The sequence below is a fragment of the Orcinus orca genome, chromosome 16 (genome assembly GCF_937001465.1).
Source record: "Orcinus orca chromosome 16, mOrcOrc1.1, whole genome shotgun sequence".
NCBI classification, from domain to species: Eukaryota; Metazoa; Chordata; class Mammalia; order Artiodactyla; family Delphinidae; genus Orcinus; species Orcinus orca.
The window spans coordinates 72,511,827-72,534,679 of record NC_064574.1 but is presented as its reverse complement, the minus strand read 5'-3'; the positions used below and the strand labels follow the sequence as shown (position 1 = coordinate 72,534,679).

The 22,853-nt window shown below is 52.8% G+C and overlaps 2 protein-coding genes across 4 annotated transcripts; both read right to left on the bottom strand.

The window, feature by feature from the left end:
• Nucleotides 1–8: 8 nt before the first annotated feature.
• Nucleotides 9–10,722, bottom strand: KAT8 (lysine acetyltransferase 8). 2 transcript variants are annotated; one of them, XM_004268718.3, is made up of 11 exons: nucleotides 9,452–10,715; nucleotides 8,076–8,150; nucleotides 7,822–7,997; nucleotides 4,160–4,213; nucleotides 3,894–4,058; nucleotides 3,056–3,145; nucleotides 1,212–1,352; nucleotides 1,021–1,114; nucleotides 776–926; nucleotides 471–625; nucleotides 9–184 (listed from the first exon to the last, which is right to left on the bottom strand). In XM_004268718.3, the coding sequence occupies exons 1-11, from the start codon at nucleotides 9,660–9,662 to the stop codon at nucleotides 120–122; spliced, it is 1,377 nt and encodes a 458-aa protein (XP_004268766.1). In that variant the 5' UTR covers nucleotides 9,663–10,715; the 3' UTR covers nucleotides 9–119. The 2 variants fall into 2 exon arrangements, with proteins under 2 accessions (XP_004268766.1, XP_033282108.1); XM_033426217.2 differs by lacking the exon at nucleotides 1,212–1,352 and having other exon boundaries at nucleotides 9,452–10,722.
• Nucleotides 10,723–11,988: 1,266 nt separating this feature from the next.
• BCKDK (branched chain keto acid dehydrogenase kinase) lies at nucleotides 11,989–19,337 on the bottom strand. Of its 2 annotated transcripts, XM_004268716.4 has the most exons (13): nucleotides 19,203–19,337; nucleotides 16,798–17,085; nucleotides 15,843–16,209; nucleotides 15,649–15,717; nucleotides 15,444–15,554; nucleotides 15,099–15,146; nucleotides 14,899–15,018; nucleotides 14,334–14,432; nucleotides 14,056–14,129; nucleotides 13,587–13,715; nucleotides 13,408–13,497; nucleotides 12,538–12,696; nucleotides 11,989–12,444 (listed from the first exon to the last, which is right to left on the bottom strand). In XM_004268716.4, exons 3-13 carry the CDS (start codon nucleotides 16,035–16,037, stop codon nucleotides 12,300–12,302), a joined length of 1,239 nt encoding a protein of 412 aa, XP_004268764.1. In that variant the 5' UTR covers nucleotides 16,038–16,209; nucleotides 16,798–17,085; nucleotides 19,203–19,337; the 3' UTR covers nucleotides 11,989–12,299. The 2 variants fall into 2 exon arrangements, with proteins under 2 accessions (XP_004268764.1, XP_012388183.1); XM_012532729.3 differs by lacking the exon at nucleotides 15,649–15,717.
• Nucleotides 19,338–22,853: the final 3,516 nt, after the last annotated feature.

The window sequence follows — 22,853 nt, the reverse complement described above, 5'->3', positions numbered from 1 at the left end:
TCCAGAGCCACTCGCAGAACTTACTTTATTAAAAAAATGACGAAACAGGTCTGTACATATTTACAGGCTGGGGTGCAAGGAGGCACGGGTCCAGCAGCAGGGGCACAGGCACAGGACACTCACTTCTTGGAGAGTTTGACTTGCTTGTGCTTGGGGGGTGCCCACTTGAGGCAGACAGAGTCCACTGTGGGGAGAAGAGGCATGAGAGGCAAGACTGGGCCTCCGGGCCCGGCCGCTCGCAGTGGCTGCTCTGCCCTGGGCCCAGACCAGGTTTCACCTCGAGGTGAGAACAGGGGCAGACTGGGTCCTGGGGAGGGGGCTGCCCCAGGCTTCGGTCCTGGGAGCTGGTCAGACTGGTTGGGGATCCGATGACAGCAAAACAGAGGCCTTGGCTCACGGCAGTCCTTACATCTACCCTCTGCCCACACACACACACACACACACACACACCCTGGGCAGACTCCACCCACCTGTTATGGGTGGCTTCTTATACTGGGCACTTTTGAGGTGTTCCTCCACCAGCTTGGGCGTGACACAGATCACATGCTGGCCCTTCCAGTACTTGACCATGTTGAGGGACTGCAGGGTGCTGATGATGTCATTCTGGGTGATGCTCGTCATCTGGCTGCAGAAAGGGATTAGAGCAGACGCTGGAGAGAGCTCCCTTGTGGGATTTGGCTGGGACAGCAAAAGGGGACAAGGAGACAGTTTGACAGCATCACGGCCAATCTTAGGAGAGTCCTTCCCTCTTGAGGGTTCCAGGTGCCTCCCTTACCTAAGGTCCTTGATGGACAGTGTGCCCCGGAAGTCTCGCAGGATCTCCAGAAGGACCCAGGACCAGTAGCTGCGGTAGCTGAGCTTGCCCAGGTCAGACAGTGGCTTCTCAGGGGAGCCTACTGTGCTCTCCAGCTTGGACAGCTCATAACCTGGCAACAGTGGAAATGAGGAAACTGAGGACCCACCCTGCCCTGGCACCCCTCACCACAGCTGCCTTTCCTGGACAGGCCGGGAACCACTCACTGAAAGCAATGAGGAACTTTCCATAGCCACGGCGCTGGTAGGGGGGCAGGGTCAGGATGCAGGCCACGTTGTTCCCATCTGGTGACTCCTTTTCCTGTAGGGGTGGGTGGTCAGGACCTTTGCGGAGGCTCAGCCCCTGCTTCAGGTTCATTCTCCCCCTCTCCCTCAACCCGGGCTTCCCAACCCAGCACCTTCGAGAAATAGCCGACGATGTGGGCTCCCTGCCTGTCCACCTCGGTCAAAATGTAAAAGACGAATGGCTCCACGTCGAAGTACAATGTCTTGTGGTCCAGGAAAAGCTTGGCCAGCAGACACAGGTTCTGACAGTAAATCTGAGGGGTCGCGAGGTGGAAGCAGGCTCAGGGAGCAGGCGTAACTCCTCCGCCTCGCCCCATGGAGGCCTGGGCAGGAGCTGCCACCCTGCCCTGCAAGTGCCAGGCTCCAGACAGCAGCCAGTGCCAGCACGGTGAGAAGTGGGATCCTCACCAGAACAGTCATGTTTAGAATTGGAAGGAGTCTTAGAGTCACGTTCTGATGGATGGGGAAACTGAAAATCAGAGAGCTATGAGCACTCAAGGAGGTAACGGCAGAGCTGGACCAATCACGGCTACCGCTTCTGAGCGCTGAAGAGGAGCTCAATCTTCACAGACACGAACTCTTCTGTTTCAGGTCAGGAAACAAGCTCAGAGGAGACAGTGGCTCGCTCAAGGTCCCATGGCTGGTGAGCACTAGGGCAGGATTCAACCTGCTATATGAGTTCTGACTGTTCACAGCTGTGTCCTCAGCACCTAGCTCAAGGCTAAGCGTGAAGCTGGGAGCTTGGTAAATGTCTGCTGAATGGACGACCCTCGAGCCTGACTGCAGCCTGAGCTGTCTGCCCATTCAGCCACACCGGGACAGAGACCAATGCCAGGAGGGCCAGTGGGACCTGGAGGTTGGCTTCATGGCAGAGATCAAGGACACCTTTTACATCCACTCTCGTTGGATTCAACAATTGTGTGAACCCAGCGCTGCTAGACCCATTTTGCTTAGGAGGCAACGGAGGCTCTGGGGGGCGGCAGAGGGGAGTGCTTGCCTGCGGACCCAAAGCTGGAGAAGGCAGAACTGGGAAGAACACCCAGGTCTCCTGCTGGGGCCCCTCCTGCCGCCCCCAGCCCCATTCATGCTCAGGAGGGCAGAGCAGGGGGCTCTGGTGGGGCTAAGATTTCACAAGCTGCTTATCATAAGGCTGACAGAGGCCCATGTTTACTAAACCCTATTCGATGCCAGGGACTGTGCTAAGTACTTGACTTTGCTGTCTCATTTACTCCACTAACAAGCCTGTTAGTTAACTATTAGCATGACTCCTGTCTTAAAGATGAGGAAACAGGAACAAAGGACCTTAAGTAACTTGTCCAAGGTCAGGTAGGAAGTGACGGGGCGATTTGAAGCCAGGAGCCACTCAGAAGCCAGGCCTCTGCGTCTTACACTCCACGGGACTTCCCCAGGAGACCTTCCCAGACTGACCTGGCAAGGGTCAAGTTCTCAACACAGCAAAGCAGGCCCCAAAGGCCCCACCCTGTCGCAGTGCCGCAATGAAGTCCTTCAGGAACAAGGAACTTAGCGGTCTGAGCCACAGAGAGCTCCCAGCAGGAAACCTCACACAAAGCGGTTCACACCCAGGAAAAACAAACACCTTTTCTTCAGGCAGAAAGAGAAAGCAGTTTTTAAGAACAGCCTGAGGCAAGACAGTCTCCACTCTGGGTTCCAAAATCGCCTGAACCTAAGCCACCCCAAGCTACCCCATCAGAAGGCAAGTCCTCAGGGAGAGAAGGGAAACCCAGAACTCGAGGCTGGCACCACAGGGCCACGAGTTGACTATGCACCAACCACAGGCCGAGTGCCAGGCCGAGCACCAGCCCGCAGTCCTCTTCGCACACTGAGGCTGGCCTCTACCCTATGGCGCCGGTGAGAGCGTGAGATGAGAGCGTGAGATCGTCGGGAGGTGCCCAGCGTGTCCCCCCACCTGTCACAGTGCCTCCCCCCCGGGGCTCACCTTGTGGTCTTTGCCGTCCACCTCGTACACAGAGATGTTGCTCTTGCGGTAGATCTCCTTCCCCGGGGGCTGCCGCCACTGGCACTGGCCCTGGGGGTGGGGACGGGCAGGGGGAGGCACAGGCATGAGGCCCCAAGGCTCCCCACTAGGTGCCCCATCCCGCCCTGTGTGGCCTGCAGCAGGCCTCTGCTTCTCTCCACCTGGAGACCCCGGGCCCCACCCTTTACCTACATCGAGTAATACTCCCAACCATCTGAGGAGACGGGCGCTATTCTACAGATGGAGAAACCGAGGCACAGTAACCGGCTCAAACATCACACAGCGAGATGGTTTTAAGTCCAGCTCAGCCTGGCTCTGGAGGACTCTGGAGGGCCGGCACCCATGACAAGGGCATTTCCCAAACCACATACATTTGCCTCAGTGTCTCTACCCTGTGGGAAACACACCACTGCCCTGCCCCAGCAGGTCCTGCATGTGGATTAAAGCTTCCTGTCTGTCCGCACCTCATGGTCCCACGGCTCGGAGCTGTGCTTACTTCCTCTTTTCCACAGGGGAACCTGGCTCTGGACTGGCCTTGATAAACATGTGCTGAGGGCAAGGGACCCCAGAAGGTCCCCATTCCACAGAAGAGGAAACTGGGGTCTGGGGAGGGTCAGCAAGTTGGCCAGGGTCACTCCAGCAAAGGCAGAGTCAGGCCTGGAATCCAGGTCTCTCCAGCCGCGGCAGCTTTTCCTTGGACTCAACTGCTCTGGACCTTGCCTAGTGCCGCTGCCTCAGCCGGCCCTCAGCCTCTATGCCCACCACCGCACTCACCAGGCCCAGCCCGGCCCAGCCTCACCAAGTGGAAGCGGTAGCTCTTTTCGTATTTCATGTACTTGAGGCAGTACTCGCAGAGCCAGAGCTTGGGCTGTTTCCCGTAGTCTTCAGGGAACGGGGAGAAGTACCAGGCGTCGATTTCGTAGTTCCCGATGTGGATCTTGTCCACGTACTTCACCTTGGTGATCTGTGGGCGAGGTGGGAGTGAAGGGCAGGGGGTGGCTCGGTCGGGGCAAGGGATGCTGTAGGGAAGGGGTGCCCCCAGTTAGGACCCACTCCCCTACTTACCGCCTCATGTTCCTTCTCCAAGGCTGCTGTTGTGGGGTCCATCTCTGCATAGGTCTGAATGAGAAAGAGCAGTGGACACAGGTGACAGAAGTGGAGGTCAGGCCACGCCTCCCATCCCAGAACCCAGCACTTCCCGCCTGTCTAGCAAACCTGTTTCACCTGGTTTCGGAGCTGACTGGTCCAAGTTCCTCTCCCATCTGCCCACCCACCCATACATCCCAGACACTCCTGATGCCCAAGTTTGGACCTTTTGCCTGATGAACAGGGCTAGGATCAGGAGGCCTGGTTCCAGTTCTTGGGCTGGTAAGAACTTCAGCTGTACAACGCGATCAATCCAGCTCTGCCACAGTTGTTGTGAGACAGATGACATAATGGGCCTGGTCTTCCGCTTCCACAGCAGGAACTGGTGCGGACACTCCGGTGTGCCTGGACCTCCTTCCTGCCCATGGGACTGCTCCCGGAGGCCCCTCCCACAGGCACATCAGGCTCTAGGTGTCCAGAAAGGAACTCAACCTTTCCTCCCTGCAAACCTGGTCATCCTCCTGGGTTCCCCATCTCACTAGGAGCATCACCTTCAGTCCAACTACCCCAGACCAATAAGAGGCCAGCTCTCAAGACTCCTCCTCCTCTCAGCCTGGCATCCGAATAATGGCCACGTCCTGTTAGCGCTACCTCGTCATCTCTGGAACCGGTTCCTCTGTCCCACACCAAATAGCCACTGCCACCGTCTCAGGTCTGGATAGTTGACGAGGCCTCTGTAAATTCCCAGCCCCCAGTCTCAGCCCCCTCAGATCTGCTCTATCAACACTCCTGTTGCTGGCCTCCATGCTTTTGCACATGCAGTTCCTTCCACCCTGAATGTCCTTCCCTCTCCTACAGCTGCCAGAAAATGCTTACTCAGCCTGGCACCGAGCACGAGCCAGGCAAGTGCATGATGAGGCAGAGCTTGGCGAGTGATCACGTGTAATTGTTTTTGCTGTGCTCTCCCTGTCCTTCAAGGCCCAGCACCCTGGGAAGGTGTGGTCAACAATCCTCCAGGAGGCCTGACTGCATTCTTCCGATTCGTTCCCAAGTCAGGAATTCAGTGGTCAACAACAGTACCCTCCGACTCCCCCTTCTTGGTTTCCCCCATTTTCCAAGTCTTTGGAAGGCAGGGACTACAAGTCAGGTGGCACTCACAGCCCATCTTGTTCCTAGGCCAGATGCTGAAGGAGGAACCAAGTCCAGCCTGACAGTGGACGCAGTTAGGCCTATGACCTACACCAGAGTAGATGGCAGCCTTGCCCTGTAGTTCAGAAGGGAGAAGGAGCCAGTCTTTTACCCAGAACCCCTTCCACAAAGCACTTTGCCTGGATGGCCTCATTTAACCCTTCTGGCAACGCTGAGATACAATGTTCTTACTTCTGTTTTACAGAGAAGTAAACAGGCAGGGAGAGGCGAGGTCACTGGCCCTTGGGGACTAGCCAGCTGCCATTTATTCCAAGTACTAAGCACTTACGTTGTAGGCATCACTCAGAACAAGCCTGAGATGGGAATCCTCACTCTCTCCACTGCACGGAAGAGGAAACTGAGGCACAGAGAGGTAAGCTCACAGAACTGGCACCCAGGACAGCTGGGCATGGGCCCCTCGCCTGTCCAACTCCACACCTAACCCCTGCAAAGATGAGGGAAGGATGATTTTCCTCCTCACATGCCTCTTTAAAACACATTTCCCAACTCATACAACACAATCCTCCTCTGTAAATGCATTAAAGAATTACAAAAACACTACTTTCCGTAAATGCTGCAGTTTATTTAGAATTAAACATTAATTAGGCTCTGAAGAACCTTGCTGATCGTTAACTCGCTGTTACTCGTTCTTTGATTTTATCCCCACTGGCCCACTGTCAACCACCCTGCTGCCTGCCAGCTTAGAGGTACATCTTTGCGACTTAATGTGCCAGTGCAACCTGGCTGGGGAGCTAAGAAAACCGTAGATCTGAGCTGTCCAGTAGTCACTAGCCACAAGTGGCCACCTAAATTTAAGTTCATTACATTCAAATAAAATTTAATTCTTGGGACTTCCCTGGTGGTCCAGTGGTAAAGAATCTGCCTTTCAATGCAGGGGACACGGGTTCGATCCCTGGTCAGGGAACTAAGATCCCACATGCCGTGCAGCGCAGCCAAAAAAAAAAAATCTTTTAATAAAACTAAAAAATTTAGTTCCTACTCACACAAAACACATTTCAAGTGCTCAAGGGCCACACGTGGGTAGTGGCTACTGTTTCGGACAGCACAGAGGCAGAACATTTCCATTTATCACAGGACGTTCAGTTGGACCGTGCTGCCTTAGATGGTGAGAGATTTTTTTGGCCACGCCACGTGGCTTGCAGGATCTTAGTTCCTGACCAGGGATTGAACCCGGGCCATGACAGTGAAAGTGCCGAGTCCTAACCATTGGACCGCCAGGGAATTCCCAGTGAGAGATCTTTCTAATTCAGGTATTTCAAATTTTTTTTATCACAGCACTGTAAACCAACTGCAAGTTTGTGTATATACATATATATATTTGTATGTGAGATAGAAGCTTCTTAAAACAATACTTACCTTTAATAAAGTGCAATGCACTATGGTACTTTCTACCTTGTCCTAGTTCTTCCATTTTTGAAATTTACATGGTCACAACCCACTGAACTAATTTGGCAATCTACTAACAGCCCCACAGTTTGCAAACCATTGCTGCTAAGCCCAGGACGAGCACTCAGAAGGATGGACTGGCACTGGTTGAAAATAATGAACGTCTGGGTGCCTTGAGAGCTCCATAAATCCTCCTCTTGTGTGCACACCCCATCTCACAAATCCAGAAACTAAGATTCAGAGTGGGAGGATAGAAACCCCCCAGGGCAGGCTAGCTTCATGAAAAGAACCCAAGTTTTGGAATAAAGTGGCAGGAATTTCTGGCATGTTTCAAAGAGCTTGTGCCCCAAAGTAGGACAATCTAGTTGGTCAATCTAATTCCTAACTGGATTCCTAAAACTACCTGTACCTCCCTTGTAAACTGGGGATATAATGCTTACCTCAAAGAGTTGCTGTGAAACTTCAGTGAGATCATATACTGAAATACTTAGCCTAATACTGTGGTTCACAAGCCTATAAATGTTTGCCATTATTACTCTAATCTCAACCCACCCTTTTACTAGCTGTGTGATCTTGGGCATGGTACTTAACCTCTCTCAGCCTGCTTCCTGTTTTCCTCAGTAAGAACTAATTATCCCTGTGGTGTTGAGTTGTTAGGGCGGATCTGATGAGCTTATACAGGCACAACACTCAGCACAACGCTTGGCAATAGCAAGTGCCCCTAATCACTCATTCTCTTCCTCCCCTTTGGACTTCAGGTCCATCTGTCAATGTGGCACAGCCAAGAGCGGGCACGAAAGGTGCAAGAGGCCTGAGTTCCAGTCCCAGCTGTGTCATTTCCTTGCCACGAGACTGTAGCCAAGCTCTCACCCTCTCTGAGCCTCAGTTTTCTCATCTGTGAAGAATACCTGAGAAGAAATAGAGTCCCCTACACACTGTAGGAGCTTAAGAAATGGGAGCTGCTGTGGTTTTGGCACCGGGACCCAAGGGAGTCAGCAGAGGCAGCTGAGCCTCCTGCGGCCCCGGGGAAGGGGAGGGGCCCGGACCTTCTGCACGTGGTTGATCTCGTCATGCTTGCGCTTTTGGTTGCGAGTGATCTTTCGCTCAGGCTGCTCGGCCAGCTCGCTGAGGTACTTCTCTGAGTTCTTCTGCACGGCATCCTTCACCGTCTTGGTCAACGCCAGCCGGTTCTTGTCTACCCATTCATCCAGTCGCCGGTTAACTGTGAGGATGGGCCATGAGGGTGCTGCCCTTCCGCCCCCGCCCCCCCCCCCAGACCTGGATACCCCAAGTCACTCACAGCCCACATAGTGTACATAGAATTCCTCTCGGCCCTCCTGATCGTTCACTCGAGACTGGATCACTTCAGCAGAATCTGTGAAGGGAAAAGGCTAGGATCACCAGGAAAGAAAACAGGGCTGGAACAACAGTGATCCTTCACACTGAGGAGCGGTTTCCCAGATTCTGTGGCCAAATGTACGCTAACCTCACCTGTTCACATCTGCCACTCCCTTCAATCACTGTCTGAGGTGGGCCAGATTGGGCTGTTATTCTTATTTTAGAGACGAGGAAACTGAGGCTTACCCAGGGTCACCTGTTTGAAAAGTGGTAAGAGCAAATACTTAATTGAATTTAAATCTGGCTCCAAATTCAATGTTTCTTTTGCTATACTCAGTCGTTCATTTGTTCAGGGGTCATGAGGGCTAGCTGTGGAATCAGACGGCCCCACTTCCTAGCTATATTTAACTGAAAAAGTTATTTTGGCTTTCTGAGCCTCAGCACCTTCATCTGTAAAATAAGGATAACCGTGCCCACCTCAAACGGTGAATTAATGGCTCTAAAACTTTCAATGACAAACAGCCGACCATTCGATAAACGAGGAAGGCAACCACTGCATGTCTGGCCCTGTGCTGGGTTGCTGCTGGATACGGTGATGGATCATGAGCAGTCCTGCCCTCCATAAGTTCCCACTTTGATAGAAGACAGACAGACAGACAATGACAACATAATGGTACATATACTATAGCTCAGGTATGAAGAAAATGTTGCATTTCTTCATACAGAAAGGGAACATACAGAAGGGAACGACTCAATCTGCCTGAAGGGAGTCAAGAATGGCATCACAAGGGATATGATGCTAAAAGGATGACTGGGGCTAGCCAGCTAAACAAGGAGAAAGGGAAAAAAGGGCATTCCAAGCAGAGGGCACAGGCAGTAAAAGGCATATGGCCTTCAGAGCACACAGTGTCGTCTGGTTTGGCAATGGCCTTTACTAGGGGTGCTGGAAAACAGAGAGGTTACAAAAATGAATGCCATTCTAAGGAACTTGGGGTTTATTTTGGAAATGAGGCAAAGCAATAGAAGGGAGGGGAAGCTCGCTTTTGTGTTCTGGTAGGTCCTCTCCGCTGGCCGCTGCAGGGGATGGATGGAAGGGGGGAGTCACAGAGACAAGGGAGACCATTGAGGAAGAAGGTTAACAAGAAAAGGGAATGAAGCCTAAGACTGGGCAAGGAAGTGGATTGGCAGCTCTACACACATTAGGAAGAACTTGGCGAACACCCAACTCGGAGGGGGTTGTAGGCGGCGCCCGGACAAGTCCGAAAGTCCGCGTTCTCCTCCCTCAGGCCCCGCTCCCGCCCTTAAACCCCGCCCCCTGGCCCTGGGTCCCGCCCTCACGCCAGGTGCTATCCGGCCGCCGGCATAGGTACGTTTCTCCGATCTCCACGGTGACTTCTGGCTCGCCACGCGCCGGGGTCGGCGGAGAGACGCGGCCCGGGGACGGGGAGGTCCCCTCGACCGCCACATTCTCGCCGGGCCCGGGCTCGCCCTCCCCCGCGACCCCTGAAGTCGCCGCCGCAATCGCCGCAGCTGCTCCCTGCGTCGCCATCGCTGTAGTGGAAGTGACGCCAGAATACAGCGCCGCGCAGGGCCTTTAGCTCCGGGTCAGCGACTCGTGGCGGAGGCCGCGGCCGGCTGGAGGGGGGAGGGGTCTGTGACGTGGCAGGAGCTCATTGGCTCGTGCGACGGTCTCCGCGGCGCTGGGCCAGACTGACGTGGACTGTGCTGGTTGCCCTGGAGTTGTTTTCCGTTTGGAACTACGGCTGCACCCTAGAGTTGAAAAGAGGAAAAAAGGCTTTCCTGATGTGATGCCTCAGCTCGATCTTTTTAAAGGTCCGGGTGCCTGATCAGGGGGCGCTGCCCCCACTTGACCGGGGCAGAGCCAAAGCAGCCTCCCTGGATGCCTGGCTTTTGGGCGATGAATTTGGGATTAGCACCCACCCACGTGCCGCCCACTTCCGCCTGCCAAATACGGGTCTCCCGTCTGTGAAGACTGAAGAAACTGCCTCCCTTGTTGAGAGTGGGAAAAGGACAGTCGGGGTGGGGGAAGCAGGACGGATGTGTGTCCTGGGACAGCCAATAAATCACTCTCACAGAATCAAGCCTTTGTAAAGAAAGGACCAGGTCCCCTAAACAGAAACTAGCCAAAGGCAGTGTACATAATGGAGAGCATCTGGGGCTTATTGAGTAAGGAATCCTGGGTTCTGCCCCTTCACTGGGGAAGTTGTACAAGTATGTCCATTCCCAGAGTGTCGTTAAAGGTTAAACTGTACAAGCCATATGACTATAAAAAGGTTGAACCATGTACTTATCTCTTATGTATATAAAACAAGTGTACTGCACAATACGAGACAGGGTAGGTGCTCAAACATTCCCTTTGGCCTCTCTCTTAATCATCTTTGACTTATAATTTGGTTACTGGGCTTAGAAACAATTCTAAGAGGGGTGTAATGCTCAAGCCCTAAGGATGAGGTTATAGATCAGGAAATGTCTAAGTATTTGTGAGGGATGGCAGTGGGAAGTGCTGGTAACTTGGCTTTTGGGGAATGAAGGAGTTTGGGGGGAGCAGTAAATGCCAGTTGTCTGGCAGCATATGAAACAGAAAAAATAAAAATCAGGCAAGAAAAAAAAATTAAAACTGTAGTACCTTTTCCCACTCTCCACCCACTCCTAGAACTATGTAGATGATTCACCCAGATCCCCTGGAATCTTTTTCTGTTGCTTCTTTGTGCTTATATTTCCTTTGATGGGCTTTCAAAAGCCAGCACGAGGCTTGTTTGGCAAACTGCCCCTCAGGCTAATAGAGCTATTTTGCCTCAGAAGAGATGAAAACAGAAGTTCTTAGCCAGTGAGTTTTAAGTACCTCCCCAACCCCATTCAAATAGGGACATTAAACGAATGATTGTCCAGTGGAGGAGTCCATCAATGACTGTGGAGCTTAGCTCTCTTGCCTGGCCTCCTGCCCTTCCCTTTCCCACTTCCCCTACTCCCTTCTGGGAGCACTTTCTCAACAAATCACTCGGACACAAATCCTCCTTTTAAGATGTGCTTCTAGGGAACCCAACCTGAAACATCACTTCCTAGCTTAAAACCCTTCCATGGGTCCCTGCTGCCTCCAGGATAAAACCCATGCTTCTTCACTGTAAATTCAAGGTCTTTCACCCTGACTGCCACCTACCTCTCCAGTCTCACCCCCTCTGCCCTGCAGCCAGCAGGATTTTCAGCCTGGCAAGTCACTATGGTTTCCCACCACCAGATACAATTCCTGTCTCCCCTCAGTGCCCCACCTCCATCACCAGTTCCACCAAACAAGCCTTCAGGCCTTCTCCTTCCCTGGCAAGATAGGCAGGTGGTCACCTCACCACCTGCTCCCTGGAGTCCTTTCCTTTTGCCCTCCCTACCAGGACCCCACTGTCCTCTGGGGCCTGTCAGAGCACAATCTGGTGTGTTCCTTTCCTTGGCAACAGCAAGCACAGCTGGCAGACAGTATTTTTAACCTTACTCAGGTTCAGGAATCAGGTGGCTTGGAAAGTTGCCTAGTCTGGTGACCTACACCTCCGCAACCTGTGACTGCTGGGAAGGGAAGAGTCAGAACTGAGGCCTAAAGCTGGGCCAACCCGGGCCTTCAATATTGTCTGGGAGCCAGAAACACTTGGTAAATGAAATAAATGAAAGGTCTTTGCACAAACTGCCCAAGTCATCCCCACTCCCGCCAATGTAACATGCAAGCGACTCGGGGCCAATTCCATTCCTGGTCTGCCAGGCTGTGAGGACAGAGACTGGAACATGAACTAGTTAAACCCAAGGGCCCAGGGGACCTGAATGGGGGCAGAAACAAAGGCTCACCTGCCCTGCCCACACATGGGGCCCAAGAGGGCATTCAAAATGTGAACTTTAATAACAAACAGCAGGTCAGAGTGGGGGTTCCCCAGGAACAAGAATGACGGAGCTGGTGCTGGAGACCCCAAGGGTCCCCACTTCATCCCCTCTAAGGCCTGGAGGCAGGGAAGCAGTGGACCCCATCGAGGAGGGGAGGTGCCTGGCTCCACGTAAGTCCATCTGCTTGGGGCCCTAAGACCCGAGATGCAGCAGTGTGTAGAGCACGGTGGCACCCTGCTGGGCCCGGAAGGTCCTGCCAGGGTGTGTGGCCTAGCCTGGGCAGGCAAGCAGGCCAAGGGCTGCGGGGTCAGATGCGGAAGCTTTCCTCCCGGCCGTCGATGTGACGGAGCCGCAGGTAGACGTCCGTGCCAATGCCCTGTAGGGACTGCAGCCGAAGGGAACCACCGAGGTACTCTGCGTAGGCCCGCGATGTGGGCAGCCCAAAGCCAAAGCTGGGGGTGGGCAAGGGGACAGAACACGGGCTTCAGAGGTTTGAGTCTCCTGGCCCCCCCCCGCCCCTCCATTCTGGCCAGGTGGGGCCTCACCCGTGCATGGGTCCCGACTGGCCGCCACTGTGCAGGTCCAGGTGGCCGAAGAGGGGGCTGATCCGGGGGTCCTGGGTGCTGGCCTCAGCTGTAGTGAAGTGGTAGTCCATAACCCGATCCAGGTCTTTGTGAGCGATTCCCCCGCCCCGATCTGAAATCCTGGCAGGATGACGACGACAGGGGTTTGGCTCAGCTTTGGTGGGGCTCACTACCTCCCCAAGTAGACAGTGCTAAGTCGGGCTTCCTGTCGCTTCCACGCAGACATGGAATGTGGTCACCTAGACTCTTGGGCCTTGTCTTTTTTTTTTTTTTTTTTTCTTTTTTGCGGTACGCGGGCCTCTCACCGCTGTGGCCTATCCCGTTGCGGAGCACAGGCTCCGGACGCGCAGGCTCAGCGGCCATGGCTCACGGGCCCAGCCGCTCCGCGTCATGTGGGATCTTCCCGGACCGGGGCACGAACCCGCGTCCCCTGCATCGTCAGGCGGACCCTCAACCACTGCGCCACCAGGGAAGCCCGGGGCCTTGTCTTTTTAAGCTATGTTTCTCCACCCTTACCTCTGCCACTAACTGCTTATACTTCCTCATAGGACTTGACGTTTATTCTCAGCCCAGCACCGCAGACTGTTTATTTCTGACTCTTTTCCCACTCTGGGCCCCTCAGCTGCTGACAAGGACAGGGCCCTGGGGCCCACAGCTGGCCCCAGATCCACTCATGTCCAGCTCATGGCAATCTCAGGACTGGAGAATATCCTGTCCAACCAGAAACTAAATCTCAGACTGGGGCAGGTACTGGCTTGAAATCATCCAGCAAATCAGAAACAGTGCCCAGAACCCCCATGCATCCCACCCCAACTCCCACCCAGAGCAAACCTGATGACGAGATCGATATCATTGTTGGCGATGGTGATGACCACATCTGGGACATTGTAGGGAGTGTCTAGGTGACTCTCCATTGTGGCTCTGTGCAGGGGGCAAAGATCAGTAGGTGGTGGTGCCCCAGCCTCACCCCAGTTCCTGTCTGCCCCCTTCCAATATATCCAGCAGCCCACCTCATGGCATTCTTGAGCAGCTCGGGCAGGATGTAGTCCAGCGGCATCGGGATGAAGGGAAAACGGGCAGCCACATGTCCATTGATGCGGACTCGGGGGGCATTGCCATACTTGTGTTCACACAGGCGTCTGCGGAAAGGAGCAAGGGTTCAGACCTCAACCAGTGGTTATCAACTGGAGGTGATTCTGTCCCCAACCTCCCAGGGAAATTTCACAATCTCAATCTCTAGCGACATTTTTGTCTGTCACAGCTGGAGAGTATTACTGGCATCAAGTGAGTAGAAGCCGGGGACTCTTCTGAACATCCTAACAAGCACAGGCCAGCCCCTCACAAAAAAGAATGATCTGGCCCAAAACGTTAACAGTGTCACAGTTGAAAAACCCTGCCCTGGACCATGCCCTGGGCAACGGATCAGACCCAAACCTTCCCTGCCCGAAGACGTCACCCCCTTAGCCGTTCTAGCCTCACCTGGCAAAGTCCACCCACTTTTCAATAATCTTCTTTGGTGAGAGGCGAGTGCAGATGATGCCAACAAAGTCGGGCTGGCAGGAGAAAGAAGGTCAGGACGAGGGATCACATCCACCCACACCGTGGCCACCAAAAGCTTGCAAACTCTAGACTACGGAAGCAGCCCCAAGGCTCTTCCCAGGCCCTCGGCCCGGGTCCCCAGCCCATGGGGGCTCCTGGCTCAGTCCTCTCTGCCCCACTTGACATTCCCAGGTAGGTCTCAGGTCCCCGTGCCCCACCTTGTCCTCATGTAGCGCCAGATGATGTGTAGCCAACATGCGGATCCCAAGCCTTGAAGTCAACGTCTTGTCTAAGAAGTAGCGGACGAGCTTCTCATCCTGTAAAGAATAGGGGCTCAGAAACCCTGTGCCTGGGACTTCCCTGGTGGCGCAGTGGTTAAGAATCTGCCTGCTAACGCAGGGGACACGGGTTCGATCCCTGGTCTGGGAAGATCCCACATGCCGTGGAACAACAAAGCCTGTGCGCCACAGCTACCGAACCTGCACTCTAGAGCCCGCGAGCCACAACTACTGAGCCCATGCACCACAACTACTGAGCCTGCGCACCACAACTACTGAAGCCCGCTCACCTAGAGCCCGTGCTCCGCAACAAGAAAAGCCACCGCAATGAGAAGCCCGTGCACCACAACAAAGAGTAGCCCCCGCAACAGCAACAAAGACCCAACACAGCCAAAAATAAATAAACAAACAAAAAAAAATGTTAAAAAAAAAAAAAAAGAAAGAAACCCTGTGCCCTTCCCAGGCCCTCCCAACAGGCCTGAGCCCCCATTGCGCTGCCCCTGACCTCTATGTGCTTCCGGCTCTCACGCAGGCCCTCAGCTAAGAGGGTCACCACATCCTTGTGGTCGTCCAACAGCTGTCGCACCAGCTGGCAGTATTGGGCATCATCCGTCTGGTCCTTGATCTGCAGGCCACAGAGTCATGAGCTTGGATGGTCCAGCCCTGACTTCTCAGCCCCTCACCCTGCCCTGGCCCAGCCCTCACCGGAGGGAAGTCTGTCAGCTTCTGGAAGGCACGGATGTACAACTCGTGCTGCAAGGAAGAGGTGTGGGAATTCACAGGGATGCTGTGGGCACCAGGTAGAGAACAGCCACCCGTGCCCACCTATGGGGATCGCCATCCACCCCAATTCATTTGGTTCAAACCCCATCATGGCCTTTCAAGCCTCCATGAAGGCTTGGGTCCGAGTCCTCTGTGGCCCTGAAACCTTTTGGCAGGTAAGCCTCTACCACTCTGATTCCGTCTCCCCATTTGCCCCATGGGCGGTGCGCACACTGATCTAAGGTCCTCTCTACTAGGGAAACCGACGCCGCCTTGAGGCCACCTTACCACGTGCAGTATGGTGGGGTTGCAGCCAATGATGAAAGGAAGGCTGCGGAAGCCCTTGATACGATGAGCGATCCTCACTGGCAACTCCTGCTGCAAGTACCGGGCACTTTTCTAGAAGAAAAAGAGGAAGGAAGTTAAGGCCAGGGCCTGAGTGGCTGGGTCAGAGCTCCAGAGACCAAGAGAAAAATAGGGGCAAGAATCTTACCAGAAGGTGACTGCCATCCTGAGAGCGGCCTGAATAGAGCATCATGGTCGGAGTGAGACGGACTGAGGGCTGGAGGGGCAGAGGGCCCTTGAGCACTGAATCTCTGACACCCTGCCCCCATCATATTAGCTCCACCCCTTCCCTGGACACCCACTCCAGCTCTGGACCCAGGCCTCACCGCCCTAGCTGCACACCTTCTCCGCTGCCACATCGATGGCTGACTGGTTGTAAAAGGAGGTGACTGTCTTGGAGCGCTCCCGTGCCATCTCCACGTGGTGGGTATCGGTGGCTGATGTGGAGCGGGCCCGGAGAGACAGTGAGGGCCCCAAGAGAGGCCAGAGTGCTGGCCCGCCCCGGGGTCCGCTCCCCAGCACGGAAGCCAGTATCATCGTTTTGCTCTTTTGTCGAACTGGGCGGCCACTAGGGCTGAGGACCGGATAGATGGAGGCGACCCCAAAACGGGGCAAGAAGGGTGTGGGTGGGCAGGGGCACTTCTCTGACTTCAGGGGCGAGAGCCGGTCGAGGATGCTGACAAGCTCAGCCTCCAGGAGCAGCTCCCATCTATAAAGGCGGAAGAAGGGGGAGTTGTAAGGCTCTGAATCCAGGCGCACTATCTTTCCACGTGAGCACGGGTTAGTCAGATTTGGACAATCTCTGCCCACCCCTTCAACCACTTCCCCAAGCACACACAGGCCGACCCTGGATAACCTTGCTTTCCGGGGCTACTATTCTTCAATCTGATGTTCTATCTGGTAGTCTGGAGGGAAGAGGATCCTTAGACCCATCCAGCCCGAAAACCTCAACCCCCGCTCCCTCTGATCCCGGGCACCCTCGTTCAGGGGGCGGGGCTGACCCCTAATCCGGCGCCTGCGGACCCCGGCCGGTGTCTGGCCTGCGTACCTGCGGCACACAGTATTGTTTACCCCAGGGTCGGCTGCGTTGAAGTAGCGGCTCGGGAGTCCCTGTCTGGTTCCCTCCCTCCGCAGGGTCACTTGGTTCGGCCCGGATCTTCCCCATATGGTAGATGCCAGTCCCCCAGCCCCCCAACCCCAGTCCACGCGCGCTCCAGCAATCCAGAGCAAGGGCGGAGGCGGCGGGCGCGCGATGCGAAGCCTTCGCGGCACGGTCTGAGCAGGTAGCTCCACTTACCTCGGGGCCAGAGCCAGGGCCGGGGTCCGAGAGGAACGGCCCAATAGTCCACCGGCCGGGCTGGCCGAGCCGCTTGCGCCCTCTGCCGCCGTGACGTCACGCGGGCTATGGGCGCCCGGTGCCTCCTGGGAGTTGTAGTTTGGAGCGGAGGACGCGCAACTCGCGCCAACCCATCGTGGCTGTGTCTCTGCTCCCAGGTCCCCAAATAAATAGCACAGCTCTCTCCACAGGGCTCCCGGAGTTATCTGGTCTCTCTGGGCCTGTCTTCTGCTCTATAAAATAGGATCTCTGGGAAAGAAATGCGAGAGGGCGAGAAGACCCTTAGATGCAAAGTGCACAGACCAAACCCTACCTGGATTCCTCCCCTGAGGTCCCGTCCTTCTCCCTTCTAGCTCTTGACTCATTTGTGGGAAACCAGACTGCCTGGTTCAACCCCCAGCTCAGCCACTTACCATCTGGGGCAAGTTACTTAAACTACTCAATACTTCAATTCCCGTATTGGTAAAATGAGGTTGTACCAACCTTGGGGTTGTATGGTCACATGAATTTATATATGTAAAGTGCCCAGAATAGTGCCAGTGTGGAATTAACACTCTACTAGGTATTATTATTACTATTATTGTTACTGAGTCTAAGCTCGCTCTGCTCGCCGCACGACAGGGCATAGGAGACGAGGTGTTGGGCAAGCAATTCAGCAGACCGAGAAGATGGCAGACTAAAGTCTCAAAATAACCAACTTATCGGGGTTTGGATGCCAGTTTCTTTTATAGCACAGAGAGGGGGAGGAGATGAGGAAGTAAAGTAAAAAGGCCATAAGTTTTGCAAATATCACCTGGAATGGCCAGCCTCGGGGAGGGGATGTGTTAATTTCTTCTTTCTTATAGCCATCCACAGGCAGACAGGGTCCGGATGTTTCCTTGAACAAAGGCACTTTGGTTTAACATTCAGGCAGAAGGGCAGGGTTCCCCGAGGCAGGCCATTGTGTGTAGACAGTATCCTTTTAGTGAACAAAAGCAGCAGAAAGCAAAGGTTAAAGTAAAAGAAACAGATGGAACATATAGTCAGATATGGCTCTTCCCTGTTACATTATCATTATTACTAATTAATGCCAGCAACAAACACAGTTTAGGTGACTTTTCTGTGCAAGGAGAGGAGATTGGTGTTGAATTAAATAAATAGACCCTTCCCTGCCCTGAAGAGGAAGGCAGACAATTTCCGTGTCATCAGTTGTGCTAAGAGCCACACAGGAAGGTCTGGGAAATTGGTATAGGTGCAGTGTGAGCAGGACTGGCCAGGCCTAGGAGCTGGAGTGGGAAGGACATGTCAGGACAGGGAAGAGCCTGGAGCATGTGGAGTCTGGGAGGAGAGGAGCTGAATGAGGTGACCAGAGCCAGATTTTGAAGGATGAGTGTGCATTTGTCCTGAAGTAGTAGGAAGCCACTGAAGAGGGCTTCCCTGGTGGCGCGGTGGTTGAGAATCCACCTGCCAATGCAGGGGACACGGGTTCCAGCCCTGGTCCGGGAAGATCCCTCGTGCCGTGGAGCAACTAAGCCCGTGCGCCACAACTACTGAGCCTGAGCTCTAGAGCCTGCGAGCCACAACTACTGAGCCCGAGTGCCACAACTACTGAGGCCCGCGTGCCTAGAGCCCGTGCTCTGCAACAAGAGAAGCCACCACAATGAGAAGCCCGCGCACCACAACGAAGAGTAACCCCCGCTCGCCGCAACTAGAGAAAGCCCGGCACAGCAACAAAGACTCAACACAGCCAGAAATAAAATCAATTAATTAATTAACTAATTTAAAAAAAAGCCACTGAAGGGTTTTATCTAGATAGATCTGCTCCTTAGACAGAATGCTCTGGCGGTAGTGATGGGACCAGTGAGACCAAACGAAGAGAGACAAGTGAAAAGACAGTTTTTCCAAGCAGGCGATGATGGGAGAGAGACTTTTCAGTGTGTGTTTGTGTGTACTTATACTGACCAGATTTTTCTTCACCATGGTCATGTATTTTCTAAATAGTTTAAATTTTTAAAGCAAAGGGGTAAGTGAAGCAGGCGATATTTTGGAGTTGGGGGGGGCTGTTTTGTTTTGTTTTTGAAAATTTTTTTTCTTTTTTGGCTGAGCCATGCGGCTTGAGAGATCTTAGTTCCCGGACCAGGGACCGAACCCCGGCCCTCGGCAGTGAAAGCATGGAGTCCTAACCACTGGCCCACCAAGGAATTCCCTGGAGCTGTCTTTAAACTTCAGCAGAGGTGGGACCCTTCACCACCGGCTGGCCTGCCTGAGGGACTGGGGGAAAGTCTGCACAGATCATGAGGAAGGGGCTCCCTGAGTCTCTGGATTTTCTCTTCGCCCCTCATCCCCACACCATTCCCACCCTTTCTTTTCCCGCATCCCGGCAATACCCTGGAGTGAAGCTGGGAGGACGCTCAGCTCTGGAGGCGGCTGGAGGAAGGCAGGGCTTGAGCCAGCGTTAAAAGGGAGAGGGGAGGGTGCTCCCGCTGGGAAGGCCGAAGTGCGCAGAGAAGCAAAAGATGGCTTGAAGCGTGCCGGATCCCGGCGCTCACGTGGCCGGCAGTGTATTTGACCCTGCGCGCTGGACCAGCCTGGCCGGGACTCGCTGCTACCTCCCGGCGGTGGAGGTTGGACTTGCACCCCAAGAGTCCACCTTCCCGTTGGTCAGGCTCTCTTCTAAGAGATTTACATGTGTTCGTTTCACCTTCGTAACGAACCTCTGAGGTAATGTGATTATCCTCATTTTACAGATGGGGCAACAGAGACCCAGAAAGATTGAACGACTCCTTCGTCCCCTCTTTCCGTTCCGTCCTCACCCCCCATACTCATGGCAACAGCCACACTGGCCCACCTGTTTTTCCCTCAACATACCAGGCACGTTCCACCTCTCACTAGCTGTGCCCTCTGCCTGGAACACCCTTTCCCTAGATTTCCACATAGCTTAATCCCTCACCTCCTGTAAGCTTTTGCCCAAATGTCAGCTGAATGAAGCCCAACCTGATCACCCTATTTAAAATTGCAACCACCCCCATTCCCCTCACACTGCTTTACTCTTATTTATTTATTTGTTTATTTGGCCGCACGCGCTGTGTGGCTTTTGGGCTCTTAGTTCCCTGGGATTGAACCCTGGCCCCAGGCAGTGAAAGCGCCAAGTCCTAACCACTGGACAGCCAGGGAATTCCTTCTGCTTTACTCTTTATTTTATCCGTAGCATGTATCACTGACAGCATACTATATACTTATGTATTTATCATAGTAATTGCTCAGTTTTTTTCCTAAAATGTAAGCCCACAGTATGAATATTTGTCTGCTATACTGATTTATCCTGTGCCCCTAACACAGTCCCTGGCACATAACAGGTGATCAATAAACATTTATTAAATAAATGGAAGAAATATTGGGCTTTCTTCTTGAGCTATTGAAAGGCAGAGTGACAAAACTACATCTTTTAATTTTTGATAAAGAGGTACTTTGACTGCTGTATGGAGAATGTATCTTAGGGTAAGAGACAAATATATCTGAGAGACCAAAGATGAGGCTACTGCATTTATCTAGGTGGGAGGTGATGATGGTTTGGGTCAAGGTAGTGGTCTGCATAGATTATAGGGAATGAGGGAGTGGTCCAGGAGGAGTGGCTTGGGTGGATTGGGGGGGGGGCATGGTTAAAATGGGAACCCCAGAGAAGGGCCAGGTTTGGGGAAGGTAAGAAGCTCAGTTTGGGGTGCATTGCATTGCATCTGATTGGCCTGTGAGACATACATATGGTGATGTCCAAGAAGTGTTTCTGCTCTGGGGTGTGGAGCCCAGGAAAGAGATCTGGGCTCAGGTCAGAGTTCAGAAGCTGTGACCTGGAAGGAGTAAGGGAAGACATCGGTGGAAACAATGTTGCCTCATGTGGCGGTTTGTGTTTCCCAAAGATGCCCCACCCCACATGCCCACATGAGTTTCTTAGAATATGACTTTGACACTTCTCATATCAAGAGGTGAAGTTCTGTGTTCCTTCCCATTAGAGCTAAGCAAATTTGTGATTACAGTGGAAGGGATAATATATGATGACTTATGAAGCTAGATCATAAAAGATGATGCAGCTTCCACTTGGCTCCCTGGAGAACTTTTACTGGAGTCCTGAGTTACCACGTAAGCAGTCTGATTACCCTGTATTAATTGTCCATTGTTGTGTGACAAATTACCCTCAAAATATAGCAGCTCAAAACAATAAACGTTTATTATCTCATACAGTTTCTTTGGGTCAGGAATTTGGGAGCAGCTGAGCTGGTGGTTCTGGTTCAGGGTTGCTTATGAGGTTGCAGTCAAGATGTTGCCCGATAGTCCAGTGGTTCGGACTCTTCGCTTTCACTGCAAGGGCCTGGGTTCAATCCCTAGTCAAGGAACTAAAATCCCATAAGCTGCACGGTGCCGCCAAAAAAAAAAAAAAAAAAAAACATGTTGCCTAAAACTACAGTCACGTGAAGTCTTGACTGATGCTTGACTGATGCTAGGGTGGCTCTCTCACATGCCTAGCAAGTTAGTGCTGGTTGTTGACAGGAAGCCTCAGTTTCTCACTAAGTGGACCTCTCCTTAGGGCTGCTTGAGTGTCCTCATAACATGGCAACTGGCTTCACCCAGAGTTAGTGATCTAAGAGAGAGCAAAATGGAAGCCACAATATCCTAATGACTGAGCCGCCAAAGTCACAAACCATCATTTCTGTATTATCCTACTGGGTCAGATCAGCCCTATTTCGTGTGGGAAGAAACTACACAATGTTATGAATCCCAGGAGGTGGAAATCATTGAAGACAACTTTGGAAACTGGCTATTGTAGCCTGGAGTCTGCCATGCTGTGAGGAAGCCCAAACTAGTGCCTACGGAGAGGCTACAGGGATTCACCAATAGCCCCTGAGACTGCAAGAAGAGAGAGAGAGGCCAGGTTATCAGCCTCCCATCGTTCCAGCGTTAGCCAGCATCTGACCACAGTTATGTGAGCCAGAACTACCCAGCCAAAATTCTCGTACTGAATGCCTAACCCCTAAAAACTGAGAGAAAATAAAATGATTGTTTTTCTCTTAAGTCATTATTTTTGTGGTGATTTGTGTGAATCCTCGATGATTCCCACCTCCCGGTATTTATATCCCTCTGTAGTCTCTTCCCACATTGAACAGGGCTGACCTGACAGAATAGGATAAATGACAATATGAGACTTTCAAGGCTAAGTCATAAAGATACTGTGGTTTCCACCTTGCTCCCTCTTAGATGACTCATTCAGGGGGAAGTCAGTCATGGATATAGGAACACTCCAGAAAACTGTGGAAAGAAGTGAGAAACTGGTCTAAGTCTTAGTCCTCTGTATTAGTTTCCTATTGTTTCTGTAACAAACTACCACAAACTTAGTGACTCAAAACAACCTGAATTTTGACTTCCCTGGTGGTCCAGTGGTTAAGACTCCACCCTTCAAATGCACGGGTCGCAGGTTTGATCCCTAGTCAGGGAACTAAGATCCTGCAAGCCACATGGCTGGGCCAAAAAAAAAAAAAAAATTTCTCTCTGGAGGCTCTAGGGGAGAATCCATTTCTTCAACTTTTCTTGCTACTACAGGCCACCCACGTTCCTTAGCTCATGACACCCTTTCTCCATCTTCAAAGCCAGCAACACTGCATCTCTTTGTGATTTTCTTCTATAGTCACACCTTCCTCTGAATCTCTTCTTCTGCTGCACTTTTTCACTTTTAAAGACCCTTGTAATTACATTGGATCCATAGGATAATCTGTTTTAAAATCAGCAGATTAGTAGCCTTAATTCCATCTGCAACCTTTAATTCCCATTTGCTACGTAAACTAACATGTTCACAGGTCCCAGGAATTAGGACACTGACATCTTTAGGAGCCATTATTCCACTGGCCACATTGTCTGGAAGAAAAGGAATGGGCCTGAGAAGGAGCAGCCAGAGAAGGAAGGGGGCCATCAGGAGAGTGAAATATCACAGAAGCCAGAGGAAGACAAGAGTTCCCAGGAAGGAGTGCCCAACAGTGATTAATACTGTTGGG